The sequence below is a fragment of the Tachysurus vachellii genome, chromosome 1 (assembly GCF_030014155.1).
Source record: "Tachysurus vachellii isolate PV-2020 chromosome 1, HZAU_Pvac_v1, whole genome shotgun sequence".
NCBI classification, from domain to species: Eukaryota; Metazoa; Chordata; class Actinopteri; order Siluriformes; family Bagridae; genus Tachysurus; species Tachysurus vachellii.
In genome coordinates this window covers 10,175,223-10,195,770 of record NC_083460.1, presented here as the reverse complement: position 1 = coordinate 10,195,770, position 20,548 = coordinate 10,175,223, and the positions used below count along the sequence as shown (strand labels likewise).

Below are 20,548 nucleotides of genomic sequence, written 5' to 3'. Positions count from 1 at the left end.
TCTAAGGTGAATATTTAAACAATTTTGATAAAGACACGATAAACATAAATGAAAAAATGACTTAATCAGGATTTATTTCCTTTTTCCTTGATTCCATACAGCTCCAAGCTTCGGATTACTTCAGCATCATGCATCTGCCCTCTGCAGGCCAAACCCTCTAATTACACGTTATTTTTTTGTCTTTACATGTTTCCAAACAAAATAAGCATAAAAATTATACCTATAGTCCAGCACAGTGCAGATGTCACCTAAAAGTAAATGTGGTTGGCTTGAGTTGTTTTAATTTCTAGAAAAAAACTTTGTTTTTTAATGAATTATTTTGGCATGAGGGGGCACGGTGTCTTAGTGGTTAGCACGTTCGCCTCACACCTTCAGGGTTGGGGGTTCGATTCCCGCCTCCGCCTTGTGTGTGTGGAGTTTGCATGTTCTCCCCGTGCCTCGGGGGTTTCCTCCGGGTACTCCGGTTTCCTCCCCCGGTCCAAAGACATGCATGGTAGGTTGAAAATTGTCCGTAGTGTGTGATTGCGTGAGTAAATGAGAGTATGTGTGTGTGCCCTGCGATGCGTTGGCACTCCGTCTAGGGTGTATCCTGCCTTGATGCCCAATGACGCCTGAGCACAGGCTCCCCGTGACCCGAGGTAGTTCGGATAAGCGGTAGAAAATGAGTGAGTGAGTGAGAGTGAATGGCATGAAGCTGCATAAAAATCTCAATCTCAAAGGTTTTATCACTAATTAGTCATTTTAATTTATCTTATATATTAAATCTGTCTCACTCTCCGTCACTTTGAGTAACTGCTTTATCCTAGTCTGGGTCACAGTGGATCCAGAGCAAATCCAAGAACTACCAGATGAAGTGTAAACACTCCCTGGTGGATGGGACACCAGTCCATTGCAGAGCACCATGCACACAATCACATACAAGGGTTTTTAGATGATCCAATTAGTCATTTTTTATGAGGTAGAATGCCAGAGAACTAGGAAGAGACCTGTGTGGACATGAGGAGAACATGCGAAACTCACACAGTCACTTCAGGCATGTCAGGTCCTCAAACTCTGGTGCTGTGAGGCAGCGATATCAGTTTGCAGTGTTCTGCTCTCCTGTATATTTCCAGTGATTTCTATCCCAAGAAACAGTGAAGCAGTACAACAACTTCTCAACACACTTGGTTATTTGTTCCAACTGGATATTGTGTGTGTGTGTGTGTGTGTGTGTGTGTGTGTGTGATGAATGGCTGTTACTATGGATGACAACAAATATCTAATATATACCCACATGATATTCAGGAAGATTTCAACAGATAACGCTCTAATTCTCGAAAAGGGCTTTCACACTTAATCAGTTATCTCTGAATCAGAAACTCCAGGAAAACAGAATGCTGAGAACTACTCACACTTTACCCAGGGTTAACAATCAGTCTTGGCTATTCATGATGAATTGTGATGTTTCACCCTGTAAAGTCCTAAACTCTGGCTTAATGTTCGTGCTGTGTTAACAATCATGATTGGATAAATACAGCACGCGAGTGCTTTAAATAATAGCTTGTCACACACTTTTGCATCAGCAAGGAAAAATAATCCTCCTTGACTGTTTTAAGCCTCCTGAGATGCACAAGGGCAAGAAAACAAAGACAAATAGACAAAAGAAAAGCTTCAACTTTACACGTGGGGTTTATGAGACTGTACAAAGCAGTCTGTGTCTGTTGCTAAGAATATTCAAACACTGTGTTGTTTCACACTGCACACAGATAATTCTTCAGAGTCTGGAGTAAAAGAAAAACGTATGGATTGAGAGGAAAAGAGGAAAAGTTAGGACCAGTCAGGTTGATTTTCCCAGAGAAACTACTAGAGAAAATGTAGATCAGTAATGCAGTGATAAATATGTAATATTTTTCTACATTTTAAACTAAAGTCATGGAAAATGTAGTGAACTGTGTCAAATAATTTGAGTGCATGAGAAATGAATAGAGATAAACAGAGAACGAGAGAGAGAGAGAGAGAGAGAGAGAGAGAGAGAGAGAGAGAGAGAATGTGTGTGTGTGTGTGTGTGAGAGAGTGTGTGTGTGTGTGTGTGTGAGTGTGTGTGTGTGTGTGTGTGTGTGAGAGAGAGAGTGTGTGAGTGTGTGTGTGTGGGTGAGTGTGTGTGAGAGAGTGTGTGTGAGTGTGTGTGTAAGTGTGTGTGAGAGTGTGTGAGAGAGTGTGTGTCTGTGAGAGTGTGAGTGAGTGTGTGTGTAAGTGTGTGTGAGAGTGTGAGTGTGTCTGTGAGAGTGTGTGAGTGTGTGTGTGAGTGAGAGTGTGTGTGTGAGAGAGTGTGTGTGTGTGTGTGGTTTGCTGCTTCCTCTTCAGAATACTTAAATAATAATAATAATAATAATAATAATAATAATAAAACCACTCAGTAAAAACACACAGCACACTGATTTTTCAGTTGAAATCCATTTTGGTTTTTATTTAATTTTTTTTTTCATTCATAACAGCAAGAAAGTCAAATAAAACAATAATAAATGTGCATAAAACATTTCTTTTTTTTTTAAAACATAGTACAAGGTCTTAGCGAGTGTAAGCAAAGAGTGGGCGTGAGATTACATGGTGATTGTGAAGCATTCATTAAAGCAGGTGCTTTCAGCAGGTAGGGACCACCGACGGTTTCACTGTGGCAGACACCGAGCACAACTGAGCCTTGTGTCTGTTCTTAGAGAAGTGATGCTTTGGTTTATTAGCACTTGTGCAGCAGCGGTAAGTGAGTCAAAACCTCAAAACGGAGATCAGAAGTTTTACATTCATTGTGTTTCTTTTGTTTTTGGTGGGTGACCTTTTCCTGCTGAAGGCACAGTTGCCTTGTTACACACACACACACACTGTGTTTGTGTGTGTGTGTGTATGTGTGTGCGCGTGTCATGTGGTGTGTAAGGCTTACGCTAGCATGTATGATCATTTTGAACTTGTTAATTTACTGTGTTAACCACACTGATCCTTATAGATTTGAGTAAACATGTGTCACTTAACGTATGCTGAGATTTGTTACTCTTTTTTAATGATATTTTCTAATGGGAACTGTGGTATTGTGAGAACTTAGTGACATACCTACTTATCTAAAAAGTGGATTTTATCATTTTAAATCTCTACATGCAGTTAACAACATTCAGGCCCAAGGTAAAAAAATAATTAAATAAAAAATTGAGCTTTCCTAATAAGGGTGTGTGACATTTTGGAGACAGTTCTCATGTCTGACAGGCAAAAAAAAAAATACTGCAAGACACTCTGGAGTCTTTCTATCAGAAACTGAACAAAGTGTCCTTTCAGACAGTCTGATTAATACGTCATCGATCAGAGATATTAAATATAAATCTTCAGTTTTTGTAATGGATTAAGGTCCTCATTATGCTCCACTTTGGTACATTTCTCATAGAAAAACTGCTTTTACCGCATGTCACACACACGAGATGAGAAAACGTGCCAAAACGTCAGCACTGAGGTTTGAATGACAGGCAGCGCACATGATTAAGGCGGAGCGATGCTTAGCTTTTTCATTTTTATTTATTTTTTTTCAAGCCATGATTTGAAGTAATAATAAAAGGAGCTGAGCCACTTCTGCAAGCAAATTCATTTAGCTGGTCTATTACTCTATAATCCTTAAATTATCCTAACAAAATTTCTCATAGAATCTTTTATTATTCAAAATAAGATCTCCATATTATACAGGTTTTCTTTTCCTTGTTTTATATGGACTATATACACAAGTGCAAAATTCGACCTTTGTCTCTCGGGTCATGGCTCTCTCACTTGCAGCCAAAGTCCCAACCACGTATCCTCTAATCATCACCATCACCATCAGCATCGTCATCTAAATAGTCAATATTATAGCTATTTTTTTTTTTTTTTTTTTTTTTTTGGCCTGACATTCAGGGATGTTTTTTTTTTTTTTTAAAATATCAAAATACAATTTTAACATGGATACAATAGAAAATAATTTGTTACTTTCCACATATGCTCCATAAGTAAACTAAAAAGTTCTCGATTTGTTAAGTACAAATAAAATTTGTTAAATTAAGAAATGTCATACTGGTTCATTTCAAAATCGATATCAAAACAAAAGACAAACGATATCAAAAAAAAAAAAAAGAAAAGAAACATCAAAACAATCAACATAAATCTTCCAAAAAAAAAAAAAACAAAAAACAAAAAAAAGTACAACAAAATCTAAAATCACTAAAAGACGAATTCATTAAAATGATAGAGACGGAGGGACGGAGGAAGGGAGCGAAGGAGGACGCGAAACAGGCAACAGAATGCTTTTACAATTCCAGAAAACAAGAAAACAATTCAAAAACCAAATATTACCAAATACAAAATAAGTAAATTCCACAAAGTATACATGCAGCATGTAGCAATATGTTTTTTTTTTTTTTAAATCTAAGCTGGTGAAGTAAAGAACTGAGTAGTATGTGTTAAAATGATTGATAAAAATATAAAATATGCATAAAACAATAAGAATGACTGATGAAACATCTGAGTGAAAACGCTAACTGAACTCTAAGGCCTCAGTGAAGAAACAGCAACAGCGCCAGGGTTGAGCTCATTCCCATCTGGGTTCATTGGATTAGCACACATTCCAAGTGCTGAAATGCACTTTACACCATTTACTAATCCATTTGAAATATCTTTCAGGAATCATCTCATTAACCTTATAAATTGAATTGACCCCAACCCTGAATGATAGATCTCTCTGTACACCAAAAATAGACTTAAGACATATAGGCTCCACTGATCTAGATCTAACACCAACTGGGAGTCTAACGTTTCTGAACTTCAGTCTCACTACGCAGTCTCGCTTCTGTGCTCGGAAATCACACGAGAAAATATGAAGCTTTCTCGTAACTACTGTAGGTTTGGCCTTGATCATCCCACGACCGTTCACCATTCATTAGGATTACTATAGATCATGAAAACCACGAAAACGAGAAAAAAAAAACTTTGGCACGACTTAACAGAACGTTCAACATTATCTCTTTTTTTTTTTTTTTTTTTTTTTTGCTGTACATAAGCTAAAAGCTGTTTGAAATAAGGAATCATAAACATACAACACAAATGGCACCAAATCCATACAAAAGAAAACCTGAACCAAATACATATCTGGTATTCCCATATATAAAACTAATCCAAACTAATCTGACCATCAAGTTGGAGCAGTGCTGTGATTTAAGGCTCCACTGGAAACGGTCTCTTTACGTCATGCTCTAAGACTGAGGAGTCTGAGTTACTTTGACAATGTAAAGACATGCGTTGATCAACGATCCCCATTTTCCATTTCATCAATAAAAAGCCACTCAGTCATTCAAGGCAATAAAAAATCTCTAGATATGGCAACAGGAAGGAAAAGGCAACCCTGTTTTCATGCAAGTCGAAAAGGCCTGAATGGAAAGCCATCGAAAACATTAGAGACAAATAACGATAAAAATTAATTCAGAGAGGAAAAAAAAAAAAAAAGACATCAACTAATGTATAAAAACAATCTCTGGTAAACAGAATAACACTGTCGATATAACACTATCTTTTTGTAGCCTATTGTGTATCTCGTGAAGCTTGATTTAAAGCTAAGATGTGCTTTAAAAGGTCTGAAGGATTCTGGTTTTACATAAAAACATTCATTAGTCTTCTTTAATCCTGATCCTTCCTCTGCAAGTCTGCACTTTTCACGCAGCAAAAAAGAACACTTGCGTTTCGCTGGATGTTTTGTGCCATGAGGAATTGTAATTATCTTTAAATTTAAGGTGCATTTTCACATTTTATTTGTAAACCACCCGTGTCAAATCAGCGACGCTTCACCTGATGTCACGTTCAACTCAGGAAAACATTCTCAAACTCGACGTTCGACTAATAAAACCAATGCTAATTATTCATCGTTCAATATAAATGAACAAGGCATTGGCATATAAGCACTGAATATGGCATGACGTGTTACAATTCGCCAACGTGCGCGTGTCCGAACTAACATGGCTAATGACGGTACGCTTATTAAGACTGGAAGGTGAACTGTACCTGCTTTAACAGGCACGCAACACAAACCTGCTTCTCTCTGTTCCATCTGAATAAACACTTCTACACTTATGTATGTTCCCATCATACCCGAGCACAGAATTTAGAGTGGTCTTAAACCACTTTATTAACTATAAAGAAAAAATAATGACCTTAGAATTTATTACTAAAGCTATGATAATATGATCTCTGTAATATTTCAGTCTGGGACAAAATTTCAGTGCTATGGTGTTAAATATCTATATTTTGGCAAAATGTATGTGTGCATGTGTGCATGTGTATGTGTGTGTGTGTGTGTGTATGAAAAACCACCAGCTCTACAATTTTAACCTTCAGTAAAGTGTTACTTTCAAATAACGTCACTTAAATACCTAAGGGATTTAATTCAGGAAAAAACTTTAGTCTATTGTTATAGCGTCTGTTGGTATCATATCTAAACCTGTACATTGTTAGACTTGGTACTAACAAACTGTTTCTAGCTAAATGTTCCTAAGTGTATGAACTTATGATCATATGTACATTAATTTCTTTTAAGTCCTGCACACCACCTCTAAGGGCACTGCATATTGGGATTTCTTTACATATTACCAGTACTAATGATTCCCCCGAAGGATTTGAATCTAAGGATGCGAATGAAATGTGAATATTTGTTGCCATCGAATTGTTTGTGTCTGTCCCAGGTAACAGATGAGAAGATTCATTTTATCTGGGGAAAAAAAGAGGAAAAAAAAATATTTATTAACATGAAATAACATCAATTTTACATTTCTGGCATTTAGCAGACACCTTTATCCAGAGTGACTTACATTTTATTTCAGTTTATACAATTGAGCAGTTGAGGGTTAAGGGCCTTGCTCAGGGGCCCAGCAGTGGCAGCTTGGTGGACCTGGGATTTGAACTCATGACCTTTGGGTCAGTAGTCTGACGCCTTAACCACTAGGTACTTTTCTACTTAATATCTTTTAACATGCGCTAAAGATGTCTGTGTAGTGATTTTACACGACTATTTTGTTTTACAGTCCTTTCTAATAACTTCTTTTTTGGATTACTTGACAAGTTGTTGAGTAAAAATATTTTGGGAGAGTTAACAGCGGTAAAAGACACTTACTGGTCTGGTCTCTGACTACATCTGAGTCAGGTACTTGTGGCTAGTCAGATGTTCTGCAGATATTATTGGAATCTAAGAACAAAACAAAGATCAACACAAAATGTTACACATAGGAACATATACATTTTCATAACAGCCAAATTACTGTCATAAAAAAATATCTAATATTAAAAAGGAAAAACTTTCAAGTCATCGAATGACAAATAAACAAAATGTAGATCAAGCTTTAACATAAACAAGGTATGAAAGACTCCCATGCACATTAGATCCTACTAGTTTGTTGACCGGTCAGTAAAATGTGCGATTCCTTAATGACAGACCTGTGTGTTCAATATTTAGATATTTTGCAGAACGTCATTTATATGTGATTGTACTGTACATCATACTGAACCAGCTAAAACAGTTCATTCTTCCAAAACGTTTAGTCCAAGCTAACAGTATATGAACTTTTTGGACTAAAAGTAAAGATACACATTTGAACCAGGATCCTAAAGGACCAAAAATACAAGCAGATTGATGGGTAGGACCAGGAACCAGGAGGTCAGATGTGAAGCTCACAGCACAAGGTTTTTTTAACATGGGATCCTATTCAACACATCACAGTAACTCCTGGGTGCTGTGGATAACATTACTAATATAAATGATAAATGCAGGATTAAAAAAAAAGATAGAATGGATAAAATGAAGCCTTTGCTGTTTATATGGTTCATACTGAACATTTATTAAGAGTGTGATTTAATACTAGATTAAATATATGGCAAAATATAAATAAATGAAATAAATGGTGTGTGTGTGTGAAAATAATAGAGATAATTAAACTAATCACTGGATTACTGTCAGATATCAGTACATACCAATTGCATGTATTCGTTGGTAGTCAGCTTTGATAGAGAAGAGTCCTCGAAACAGAAAGAGACGAGAATTTCATTAAAAAGGCAGTCTAACAGAAAACAGCTTTTTTCAAACATTATGATAAAACATGGATAATTTGTTTATTAAATATAATGATTCATCTGTCAAGAGTTGTTTACAGTCATGATCATCTTTCTCCAAAACTTTCTTGAATGAAGGCTATTTGGGAGTCAGAACATTGCTTTATTCTGCGAATAAAACGAATGATCAAGAAGGATAACAAGAGGGTGAAGAGAATCCTGACCCCACTGGAAGGAAAAAAAAAAAAAAAAAAACGCACAAAAGGTAAACATAATCCCTTCAGCCATGTAAACACTGAGAGAAAGAGCGAGAGAGAGAGAGAGAGAGAGAGAGAGAGAGAGAGACAGAAGGAGACAGAGAAAGAGAGATAGAAAGAGAGAGAGAGAGAGAGAGAGAGAGAGAGAGAGAGAGAGAGACAGAGAGAGAGAGGGCTATAATGAAAGCAAACCTGATTGGCTGCTGCGGATGCGAAGGGAACAGTAGTGGCGGATGTGGTTGCTGCGGACACAGCGGCCGGTGAAGCGCCGTGCATCATGGGTACTTTTCAGAAGGGAGAATCATATAAGCACACATACAGAGTCGTGAAGCCAACAGGTGTACACATGTGAGGAGGGAACAGGTGTGTGTAGGGAACAGAAAGCTTTACTACATATGCAAATGACCAGTGGAGTATTCTGTTTAAATGCGTGCTAACATGCTGGTTAACAAGTCCCAGAAGCATGAACATCATCTCAGTAACACACAATAACTGCACAGAGGATCTGCTCACATAGTTTCTCTAGAACAATCAAATCAATTCCTTGGGTCTTCTCTACGAATCGGCAATTTAATTAAACCTGACCGTGAGTCCACACATCCAGCTGTGCTACTGAGATATTTCAGTTTCAGCACTTATTAGAAGACTAAGACTAGATCAATCAGTATTGATGATAACACAAAGCACTCTACCAGTTTAGTTCACTTCAGACAGCCACACTGTTAGAGCTGTGTACTAGGAAACTGTATAAATGTTCCTATTGAAATGAAATGCAGCAGACACCAGAATTATTGGCACCCTTCCAGAAAATGTGTACAATGAAACTAAAACACAATCAGGCTCATAAAGAAAACGGGTATAAAGATCAGAGTTTAGTTGATTAAGCTATATGAAGAAAAATGTTCTTATTGATGGCAACCAAACCAAACAAAACCATGGAATTTCACTGGAACTACAGCTATCATGACTGTGATCAAGTGAACAAAATTATTCATTCATTCATTCATTTTCTACCGCTTATCCGAACTACCTCGGGTCACGGGGAGCCTGTGCCTATCTCAGGCGTCATCAGGCATCAAGGCAGGATACACCCTGGACGGAGTGCCAACCCATCGCAGGGCACACACACACACTCTCATTCACTCACGCACTCACACACTACGGACAATTTTCCAGAGATGCCAATCAACCTACCATGCATGTCTTTGGACTGGAGGAGGAAACCGGAGTACCCGGAGGAAACCCCCGAGGCACGGGGAGAACATGCAAACTCCACACACACAAGGTGGAGGCGGGAATCGAACCCCCAACCCTGGAGGTGTGAGGCGAACGTGCTAACCACTAAGCCACCGTGTCCCTGAACAAAATCATATTTGGTGAAAACAAGAGGAGAAGAAAAAGGGATCCCTGATGCTTCAGTGCGGTTATTCAGCTAGTGGTTCAATGGCTGTCGTGAGGATTAACGGCTTAATGAGTTTTGTTAAATACCAGCGAGTACATATGAGTATCAATGTTTGAAGCAACCCTACTGAAGCCTAACAATCTGAAGGAGCTTAAAACTTTCTGCAAGAAGGTGTTGAGCCAAGATCTCTCTACCTGGTAATAAAATAAAACATAAAATAAAACTTTACAGAATCTATGTCAGAATTTGCATGTGCCCTAGATTTCAAATATTAATCTTTAATCTTCCACATGTTCGGGAAAAGTGCCAAAAAAGTCTGGAGTCATTTTACTTGAATGAAAATTGTACATTCTATAAAGTAACAGTCGTGAATACACTCAGCAGCCGCGTTAATAAAAACATCTGGAAACCTGCACATTCATTCAATTATCCAATCAGCCAATCAGGTGAGAGCAGCACAAGGCATAAAATCATGAACACACTGTGAGATCAAGAGCTTCATGAGGAAACGTGTGATCTCAATAAATGACCGTTTCATTGTTTACTATTATTACAATCTCTGAGGATTTTCACACAATGGACAATGGTAAATGGACAATGACCAGACTGCTGTATGCTCACAAGAAGCCTACAGTAACTTAAATAAGCACTCTTTCCAACCATGGTGAGCAGAACAGCTTCACAACACATTAAACCTTGTTGTGGTTGGTCTCAGGTTCACTTATGGTTTTAGATGGAAATAAGAGCAGCCGAGATATATATATATATATATATATATATATATATATATATATATATATATATATATATATATATATATATATATATATATATAAAATTTTCCAATGTACTACTATCCAGGTTCAGTGAACCTTGGTTGGTTGATCGGATAATTGCATGACAGATCAAGGGTAGTGATGTTTCTATTAAACACCTATTGCTCAATATTTAGACAATTCTTGGAACAGCTACAAAATCTTCCATATAAGATTTGTCTCTGTTTCAATTTGTGCAATTTTAGAACTTGATCTATGTGATAAAATATTGCATATGTATTTGATGATGAACTAAAACACTTTGGTAGTGGACTCTAGTCTTTTAGACCCTTATTTTAAATACTCATGGTCATAAATTGACGAGGGAGAGAGAGAGAGAGAGAGAGGGAGAGAGAGAGAGAGAGAGAGAGAGAGAGAGAGCGAGAGAGAGAGAGAGAGAGAGAGAGAGAGAGCACATCATCAATCACCTGCATCAACCACAAGATGGTGATTGTGGAACAATGCCATGGAAACAGATCAACTGGATCAATGTGTTGATTATTTACATTTTTGTACAGAATTTGGCATGTGAGCAGCTGATAGGGAGGAAGGTTAGAACACCTACCCACACTTGCTGCAGGAGTCATGCACAATATTGAGCCTGCCCATCATGCATTGCAACAGGAAGTGGATTGGAAAAAAGGGGGAGAAGAATCAAATCAGCCCGTCACAAGATTGGTTAGATTAAAGAGAGACAAACAAATGAAGGCAAAACATAAAACATTACAGGGAATCATTCACAAAAGAAAACAAAAAAAAAAAAAAACTGATTAGTTGTGGAATGTGTGATCTACAGTTGGGAAGTCAGAGGGAGGCGTGAGAGTGTTGAGTGAAGACAATAACAAGCCTTTACAACACTGATCACCTGCTTAAAGCAAACACTCTCAACCTACATCACGTGTCTGTCTGTGTGACCACTATTTGTCCTTACATTTGGGGAAAAAACCCAACTGTAGATGTGAATATAAATTACATGACAAATGACAGTCGGCTCAGGAATTATCGGCTTCCTCGCTAAATGGTTTTAAAAAAAGGCTATTAATTTGTGACTTTTTTGGTAAAAAAAAAAAAAAAAAATGTACAGTAGAACAAATAAAATCTCTACTACATTTTCCATTACTTTCCAGTAATTCTAGAGCTGACTGCAGATACTGTATAAACCCTGGGGAATTGTAGACAGAGTAGTGCATTTCATACAAAGAACTCTGAACTGGATCTATAGACTAAATATTTAAAATTCAATATATGATCAAAGAAAAAAAAAAAAAGCTAAAAAAAAATTATTTATTGTAACACAAACCTCAAACCTGCCTGAAGATGCATTTCAGGTGATTTGGCTGCGTTAAAAACTATATATTGTATAGAATCAGACTCATGCGTAATATTCATAAGATTGATCTTTATAACAATATCTTTGCTGAACAGTTCACATAGTGTACATCTATGTGTGTGTGTGTGTGTGCCATAAGCCACTGTGTTGTGTGTTGGCAGGTCAGGCTTGCTGGTTTTGAGGTAAAAGCATGGAGTCAGGTTAGCACATGCCCCTACCTGAAGGAATAAACTGCTGATGAAACTGCATGTTGGCCAGAGCTTGTTGGTACTGCAGCATGCTGGCATTAAACATGGCGGTGGCACCGTTGGTTTTCTCAAGGGCTGGTCTCTTTGGCAAAGGAGGAATTACACTATGAGGAAGGCCCTGCTTTGGATGAGGAGAAAACGAGGAGCGAGGATGGAATGGCAAAGAAAGGAAAGAGAAAATATACAACAGTTATCATCAGAAGACTTCACATTACAGCACAAAAATAAAAAAATAAAAAAACAAACTGAAACAAAACAGCAGGCAAGCAGCAGCAGCCTATACATGACTACGCCACAAGCAGAAAAAAAAAGTGCCAAATCCCTGACTGCATATACAACATCTGGTTACGTTAACACGCTACTTCCGCTCTTAACACTAATACACCGTCTAAGCTGGTGCGAGTGCAAATGAAGCAAGCATCGCACTAATAAAATGTATCGGCGACAAGAAAAGGACGGAAAGAAAACAAAACTCGAACTTAAAACAAAATAAAGCTGCACTGCTTTTGCCATGATATCTGTGAAATATGAGACGTTAAAGTTATTAATATCTGTTGCTCAGGTGGTGCAGCTTTGCTACCACATAGCTGGTTACCCAGTTACCCAGATTATCTGGTTATACATGCACTGTAGAGCTACTGAACATGCATTATACAGAGACTGAAGATAATATGCAGATACTGCACAAACACACATACACGCACGCACACACACACACACACACACACACACACACACACACACACACACACACAAGAGCAGTTACGCAGCACAGTTTAGTCTGTCTGACCCTGTCCTCACACTGCAGGAATGGCTTACACGTGATGATCTGATTGTGGTATGTCTTTTTCTATAAACAGTTTTCAGCGCCGTTTACAATCTCGCCGTAACTTTTCGTGACTTTGACGCCGTTTCGTTTCAACCAATTTCCAGTCTCTTTTTTCACGTCATCGATTTCCCCACAATCAGCTGATCACTATGAGTTACTAACACAGCAGTAGGAAGAGAACATAAAGCCAATTAAAGAAACAGTCTACACTAGCAAATTATTGCTTGTTAAGACACTACAACAAAGCAACATGCCAAGCCAAAAAGGTGAAAGGTCATAGTACCAGGTCAAAGGTGGCCTCGAGGGGTCGCTTCAGTGATTTGACAGCCGTCTTAATTAGCAGGCAGCGAGCACATGATGGCAATGGGCCAATGGGGTTCAAGCGCATAAACATAAACAGCAAGCAGAGGTGCATCATGGGGCAGCAGTGCATTTTTGGTGGTTGAGAAAAAAAAAACAAATAAAAAACAAATCATTTGGAATGCAGTGTACAAAAGGGATATCAGGACTTAACATGCACATTAATGTAATTCAGGAAAAGATATCTAATGCAATATTAACACAACAACGCTACGGCAGGGTCCAGAAGTGCAAGTGGGCAGTTCTCATGCTATTTCTTATTTTTTTGTCTTATGAACTGTTTTAATGGCGAATGTTACGTTGGTTACTAACTAAAAGTACGTGTAAAAGCCTTACTGTTATCTCTTACAGAAGAAAATGATATACTGCAGATTCAATTAGCTCTAAGTTTATAATCTAGTATAAAACTCTGATGCTGTTTGTCCTTTAAGGATGACTAAGAAATAAGAACATGCTTCGTCATCTTGGTGCAAATGATCTTTTAATCTTGTCTGAGAGGTATAATTTGGCAAAAGTGCGATACTTGTGATTGTAAAAAGAAGGACTGAGAATACACGCAAGCCTTCGGACCCTACTTAAGCTAAACTACATTATACTAGGGGCTCTAACAGTAGTATTTCTCACAAATACACAAAAGTAACATTTTTTTTTACAATTGGGTGTGATTGGAATGATATTACACAATAAAAGACATGCTATTAGTCTGCACGGCTCTACTCTGTGGAAAATGTTCACACTGCCCCCTAGTGGATAGGAATCAGTCAGTACATGTACTTTCTAACATGAAAACAAAAATTCAAATGAATCAGTCCTGAAACATCATGTAGATCATGTCTAATACATTTCTTTTATTATCATTAATCTTAGACTCTGGGTTATGACATAACATATAAATCCATAATACAAATATTAAATATGTGTTAAAGAAAATCTCTGACATGCTAGAAAATAAGCTCATATTCCACACACACACACACACACACACACACACACACACACACACACACACACACACACACACACACATTTTATATCTGTGAAGTAAAATGGTGAAATCATATGAAATCATTCATATGATTTATACAAATAAGACTATAAGACTATTATATAATAATAATAATAATAATAATAATAATAATAATAATAATAATAATAATAATTCTAGTAGTGTGTATAGTACTACATAGTATAGTAGTAGCTGTAGTGTGGAAACAACAACCTACATTAGTTTTTACATACTGAAGGCTGTTATATGGAAGCACCTTACAAGTCGATTTAAAACACAGCCTAAATAAACAAATTAACTAAACAAACTAACTAAATAAATTGAAACTACAGTTTCATATCTTGCTCTTTGAAACGAGAAGCCGTAAGCAGATATTAGGGATAGATGTTAGAGATAAATAGTAGTCTAATTTTAAACATTAGAATCATTACTCTGTTTCTGTGCTGCAGTAAAGCTGCATCGAGACGATGTTCTCTGTTAAAAGTGCCATACAAATAAAATAAATTGAATTGAATCAAATATTAGGATGATGTTTCGTTACTGTGGCATTTTTCATGTGTGTATAAGGGTCTCTAATTTTTTTTTTTTCACGGGTGCCACTAAAAACCTGCATAATTACCTGTGAAGAAACACCTAAAAGATGCAGCTGTTTAGTCTCAGATAATTGCCTAGCTCCTGATACTAAGACACGTAATTCAGTATGTGTTATGAATTATTCAGTAACTGGAATAAGGCTAATGATAGGGTTGTGGTTAAGGAATCTGAACTTAATTAAAATTTATATATTCTATCTATCTATCTATCGATCTATCTATCTATCTATCTATCTATCTATCTATCTATCTATCTATCTATCTATTTATTTATTGGATAAGACCCATTTCACTTTATAAAGCATTGTATTCCCTGATCAGCAAACACAAATAAATATGAAGCTATTGCCAGAGTGCCAGAGATCTCCTTTATGATTCATGAACCACATCTGCTTGCACAGTAATTACACCATACATGCCTTTTTGTCCTCCTTAAGCATGTATGGTGACATAGAAGGAACCATGTCAACCTGAGATGAAACATAATCATTAACATATCACATGGATGTTTGGGTTGTGCTCTGAATCTGCGTGGGTTCATATCAATATCAGGCTTTTCACATTGCAAACCCAGGAACACAGAATCCTGGGTTATGATGTACACCCTGCTCATAATTCACCCAGGGTTAACAATTAATCCTAGTTATTCATGCATTCTAGCATTTCACACTGTAAAGTCCTAAACCCTGGGTAAATGTTCGTATTTGCACGTTTGCTGTGTCGCCAATCGATCGGATAAACACAGCAACCGCTTTAAGTAAAGTCTCGTCTCATGCTTTAGCGTCAGGGAGAAAATAAAAGTTGCTACGCAAATCCTGCTTGGCTGTTTTAGAAGAAAAATACAACAAAAACTTTTGAAAGTACTGTTTACACAACACACAAGGGGTCTGTGACTGTGTTAAGCACGTGATACGAGCTATACGACGTTCAGATTCTGATCGTGTCTGTTGCTAACGATCGAACGCTGCATCTTTTTACGCTTGGCTCCACAATGCAGGGTTAACTGCATGTGTGGTGAAAAAATGTTCCTCTACTCAGATTAAAGGCAGGGTTTAGAACTTATTAATGGTATTAAGCGCAGTGTGTGTACCCTATATTTTTGCATAGAAATGCACACGTTTGAATACACACACACATATATATATACTGTATATATATGTATGTATATATATGTATGCTGTACTAATCACTGAACTCTACATGTACGTGTGTATGTATATGTGTGTGTGTTTGTGTGTCCTGTACTCACCATAGCCGCGGTGGCTGTGGCCTGGTTCACCTGGTGCTGTGCGGCTTTGATCTTGGCCTGCAGGTGTGCAGGAGGATGGAAATATTTGCATTTGTCCCGTGAACAGCGGCCCTTGATGTAGTCCATACACACGGTGACGGTGTTCTCGCTGGAGTCTATCATGGTGCTGTCGGCCGGGTGAGCAAATCTGCAGTCTGTTTCACCGCGAGAACAATTACCACGCTGGTACTCGCGACACACCTGACACACACATTACCATATGTTAAGAGAGACATGACAATGACAACGAGGTCCGTTTGTACACACAAATACGCACATGCACAGAAAAACACACACATACACACACGGTTACATAAACGACACACACGCCGACACAGAAGTTAGTTTAAATTCATGGTTAATGTAACCCACACACAGCAGCCGATTATAAGGGTGTCAGGTCACATGGCTTTACACGGTAACTGAGCTTTAATGATATTCATAACATTGTAACTCTGAATGTCAAATGAGTTTGTTTAACTCTTGTGTGATGTTCGGGTCAAATGAACCTGTTTAATATTTTAAAGCATGACTTTTGCAGCTGCTTGAGAGCTGTTGAGATTATTGAGAGCTGTATTTCAGAGCCAATGTCTGCAATAGTCAATGTTCCTCGTGTCTCTGTTGATGTTCATCATCTGGATTTGATAAATCAGATCAAAATAATAAAGATTCATTGAAACATTGTTCCATTTCAATTTTTTTTTACTAGATTTATGCCACCAAAGTCTTTACTATAGTATATTTTGATACACAAATTTTAAGTGTTAATGTTAAATCTAGTGATTGCAAATGTTATCTCGATTGTTTGGGATTGGATAAAGACTATAAAATATTTTTATGTGTTTTCTATTATTATTATTATTATTATTATTATTATTATTATTATTATTATTATTATTATTATTATTATTATTATTATTATTATTATTATTATTATTATTATTATTATTATTATTATTATTTCTGTAGTGCTTTTAAAACCCTAATAATGTCCCGGTTCAATGCCTGAACAGTATTAAAGGGTCCAAAAGAGTGAACATAACATGAGAGTTAGTAACATTCCCTCTGTTACTAGCATGTTGTTTTATTTTCAGTGGAAGCGTCATGTTATTAATATGGTGATGGTTGGTGGTAGATTGTGCCATGAATGATTAAATGACATTTTGTGCTTTCGTCACTGCTACTGCTGAAAATACACCAGTGTGTCACACATCAAATTAATTGTACAGATCAAATGGTGATATTATATTTCTTCATCCACCCTGAAATTAATTCTTGGCTATGCCTCTGGCAGACACACACACATGCACACACACACAAACACACACACACACACACAAACACACACACACACACAAACACACACGCACACACAAACACACACAGGCACACACACAAACACACACACACATACAAACACACACACACAAACACACACACATACACATACACACAAACACACATACGCACACACACACACACACATACACACACACACACATGCATACACACATAAACACACACGCACACACACACAAACACACACACATACACATACAAACACACACATACATACACACACAAACACACACACACACACACACATATACACACACATGCATACACACACGCACACATACAGACACACACACACACACACACGCACAAACACACACACACATACACACACATACACATACAAACACACACACATACATACACACACAAACACACACACACATACACACACACACGCACACACACATACACACACATACACACACATGCATACACACATGCACACATACAGACACACACACACACACACAAACACACACACACACACACACACATACACATACAAACACACATATACACACATACACATACACACACACATACACACACATGCATACACACACGCACACATACAGACACACACACACACACACACAAAATGCTGCCATGGCTTGAAATTTCAGTTCATATGACAAATGATGTATTCCTGAGGATCATGTGTACAGCAGGGGGCAGCAACCTCCACAGGCATTTAGTTTGTAATGAACACTACAAGAGCTTTTTCTCACTATGATGATAATCAGTTCCCTGAAACTATCAAAAGCCCTGCTGTCATTTGACAAACACAAAGACTGAAAGTGCAGCCCGTGTTTCAGATAATAAAAACGATTCAACGAAGCTTGAAGTCCAAAACAATTCGTTGAGGATTATTTATACTGGAAAAAAAATGCTGAATGTCTCATATATGTTTAATATAACAAGGTCACTTCCTACTCTCTAGTGAACTTCATCATACAACTGATGTAGCAGATAAATAGTGAAAGGTTGGGAAAAGGGAATATTTACAAAGAAATAAAATGAACTCTTCATGGTGGTATGGAAATGACTCAAGTTGGAGCTATATGCAGTATTGTATTTTGTTCTTTGGGTCTAATCTTTAAGAAGTTGGTGCTTCAAAGTTACTCGCTTTGTAAAAGAAAGTCCAGTTGATTAATTCTATTAGACACCAATTGTCTCTGGAACAGACACGCTGCCCTTTCTCTGCCTTTCATACTGTACCTCCAGGCGGTCGGTGCGCAGTAGTTTCTGTGCAGCTGCGTTGGCTGTGGAGTTTACAGGTGCCACAGCAGCAGGATTTCCACCGATCAGGACTTGTGCACTGGGCAGGATGTCAGCAGCAGTGGGCACTAGTGCTGGCGATACGGGACTTAGGTATGGGTTAAACGAAGCCGCCGCTGCCGCAGCTGCTGCCGCTGCCGCACTGGCGTTGGTGGCTAAGTTTGGCGTGACGGAGATAAAAGGCTGCAGAAAAGATTGGGAGAGACAAACAGAAACAAAAACAACGAGAAAATGAATGAACAGAATGAGGAATGATTAAATGATTCCTAATGCACACACAAGTTAATAAACACTGACACTGCAGTGTTTTAGTTTTGATTCAAACAACCAAGTCTGTGAACAAAGAATATACATATACATATTGATCTGTCAATGACCTTAACGATCTGTAAACAACAACAACATGCAAAAAAAATGTCTATTACATTACAGCTACAGTAAACGGCTAAATGTGTAAATGAACAGGCTCCATTATCTTATCTAAAAAACGTTCAGGTGCCTACATTAGGAGCCTCCATTACAAGGGTGCTTTGCATCAAGGACACTGTGTACACTTACTTTAAATAACCAGGCTATTACGTTCGTTTTAGAGCTGAATGCAAAATGGAAATCACTATTTGGTAGATTTTGCAATAATGCAGCAGTGCATGGAGCAATCTGGGATCACATTTCTATAATCAGACATTGATAATTGTTACGCTGCCAGGATGTCAATAAGGAGAGAAATAAAACTCTGGAAAAGATTTTAAAACAACAACACCACCACCAATATTCCTCTGTATTTTCTACAAGCCTAGACTTAGATGTGCTTAAAAGCAGAGAATCTGAAATCGAGCAGGTGAAATGAAACGCTTTCTGCTATGCTCTCTAAAGATAAACAAGACCAAATGCAAGAGCTGAGTAAATACGGGTCAGTGTATGTTTGCATTATTTATTTTTCATCGTGTAAAAAAAACACCCTCCAAAACCCTCAGTGTTACAAAAACAAACAAAAAAACCGCTCAGAGCTAATTTGACTTTGGAGATATAACAGGAGACAATAATGTTCGTTGCTCACAGATCCTACGAACCTGATATCTACCGTATGCTCATTATCTTTAGCATAATCAAAGTTAAAAAGAATGATTAATAAACCTTTTTATAATGCCCAGTGTTGATGAGAAAGATGAATACATGAAGAATAAGTGAAATGAGATTGCAAAAGTAAATGTGTTTCAGCTTAAAATGTATTTAATCTCTATGTTATTCCGTTCGTCTAGTGATTCTGTAGCGGTTCTTGGCAGGACATTAGACATGACTGTTATTACATTATCAGGTGTTTTAACTCTTAACTCTTCTATGTGTGAGACGTGACTGTATTAAGAGGGCGGCGGCATTTACATTACCGGGTGTGGCATTAGCGTGTTTTACACAACAATATGATGCTGATATTTAAATCCTTTTATAGCTTTGTGTTCAGACGTCTGCTGCTGATCTGGACATGGAACGCGGTTACGCGATCGTGTGCAGACGTGCTAGCTATGCAAGCGACTCGAGGCAGGTCAGAGCAGAAGTCTTCCTCTTCAGCAGCATAATATCTCTGACCTCTTTACTCTTACTCAGCACAACGAGGTTTAATCAGGAGGATTTATGATGCTGTGATAATGTGAAGAAAATAGGAGAAACCGTGGTAAGAATTTCAATGTAAGATGGTACATCAGGACACTTATT

The 20,548-nt window shown here is 37.6% G+C and overlaps 1 protein-coding gene across 16 annotated transcripts in view; it reads right to left on the bottom strand.

The window, feature by feature from the left end:
* Nucleotides 1-2,417: 2,417 nt before the first annotated feature.
* mbnl1 (muscleblind-like splicing regulator 1) overlaps nucleotides 2,418-20,548 on the bottom strand; it is a 66,597-nt gene continuing 48,466 nt past the window's right edge. For 3 of the 16 annotated variants that reach the window (XM_060871610.1, XM_060871591.1, XM_060871600.1), the window contains 9 exons: nucleotides 18,779-19,021; nucleotides 16,163-16,402; nucleotides 13,238-13,285; nucleotides 12,096-12,246; nucleotides 11,113-11,148; nucleotides 8,523-8,614; nucleotides 7,996-8,040; nucleotides 7,142-7,213; nucleotides 2,418-6,739 (listed from right to left, as the gene is read on the bottom strand). In XM_060871610.1, coding sequence (XP_060727593.1) covers nucleotides 7,157-7,213; nucleotides 7,996-8,040; nucleotides 8,523-8,614; nucleotides 11,113-11,148; nucleotides 12,096-12,246; nucleotides 13,238-13,285; nucleotides 16,163-16,402; nucleotides 18,779-19,021 — 912 coding nt within the window. In that variant the 3' untranslated portion in view covers nucleotides 2,418-6,739; nucleotides 7,142-7,156. Of the gene's footprint in view, nucleotides 6,740-7,141; nucleotides 7,214-7,995; nucleotides 8,041-8,172; nucleotides 8,302-8,522; nucleotides 8,615-11,112; nucleotides 11,149-12,095; nucleotides 12,247-13,237; nucleotides 13,286-16,162; nucleotides 16,403-18,778; nucleotides 19,022-20,548 lie in introns of all 16 variants that reach the window. The other 13 variants (XR_009648546.1, XR_009648545.1, XR_009648553.1 and 10 more) reach the window with 13 other exon arrangements.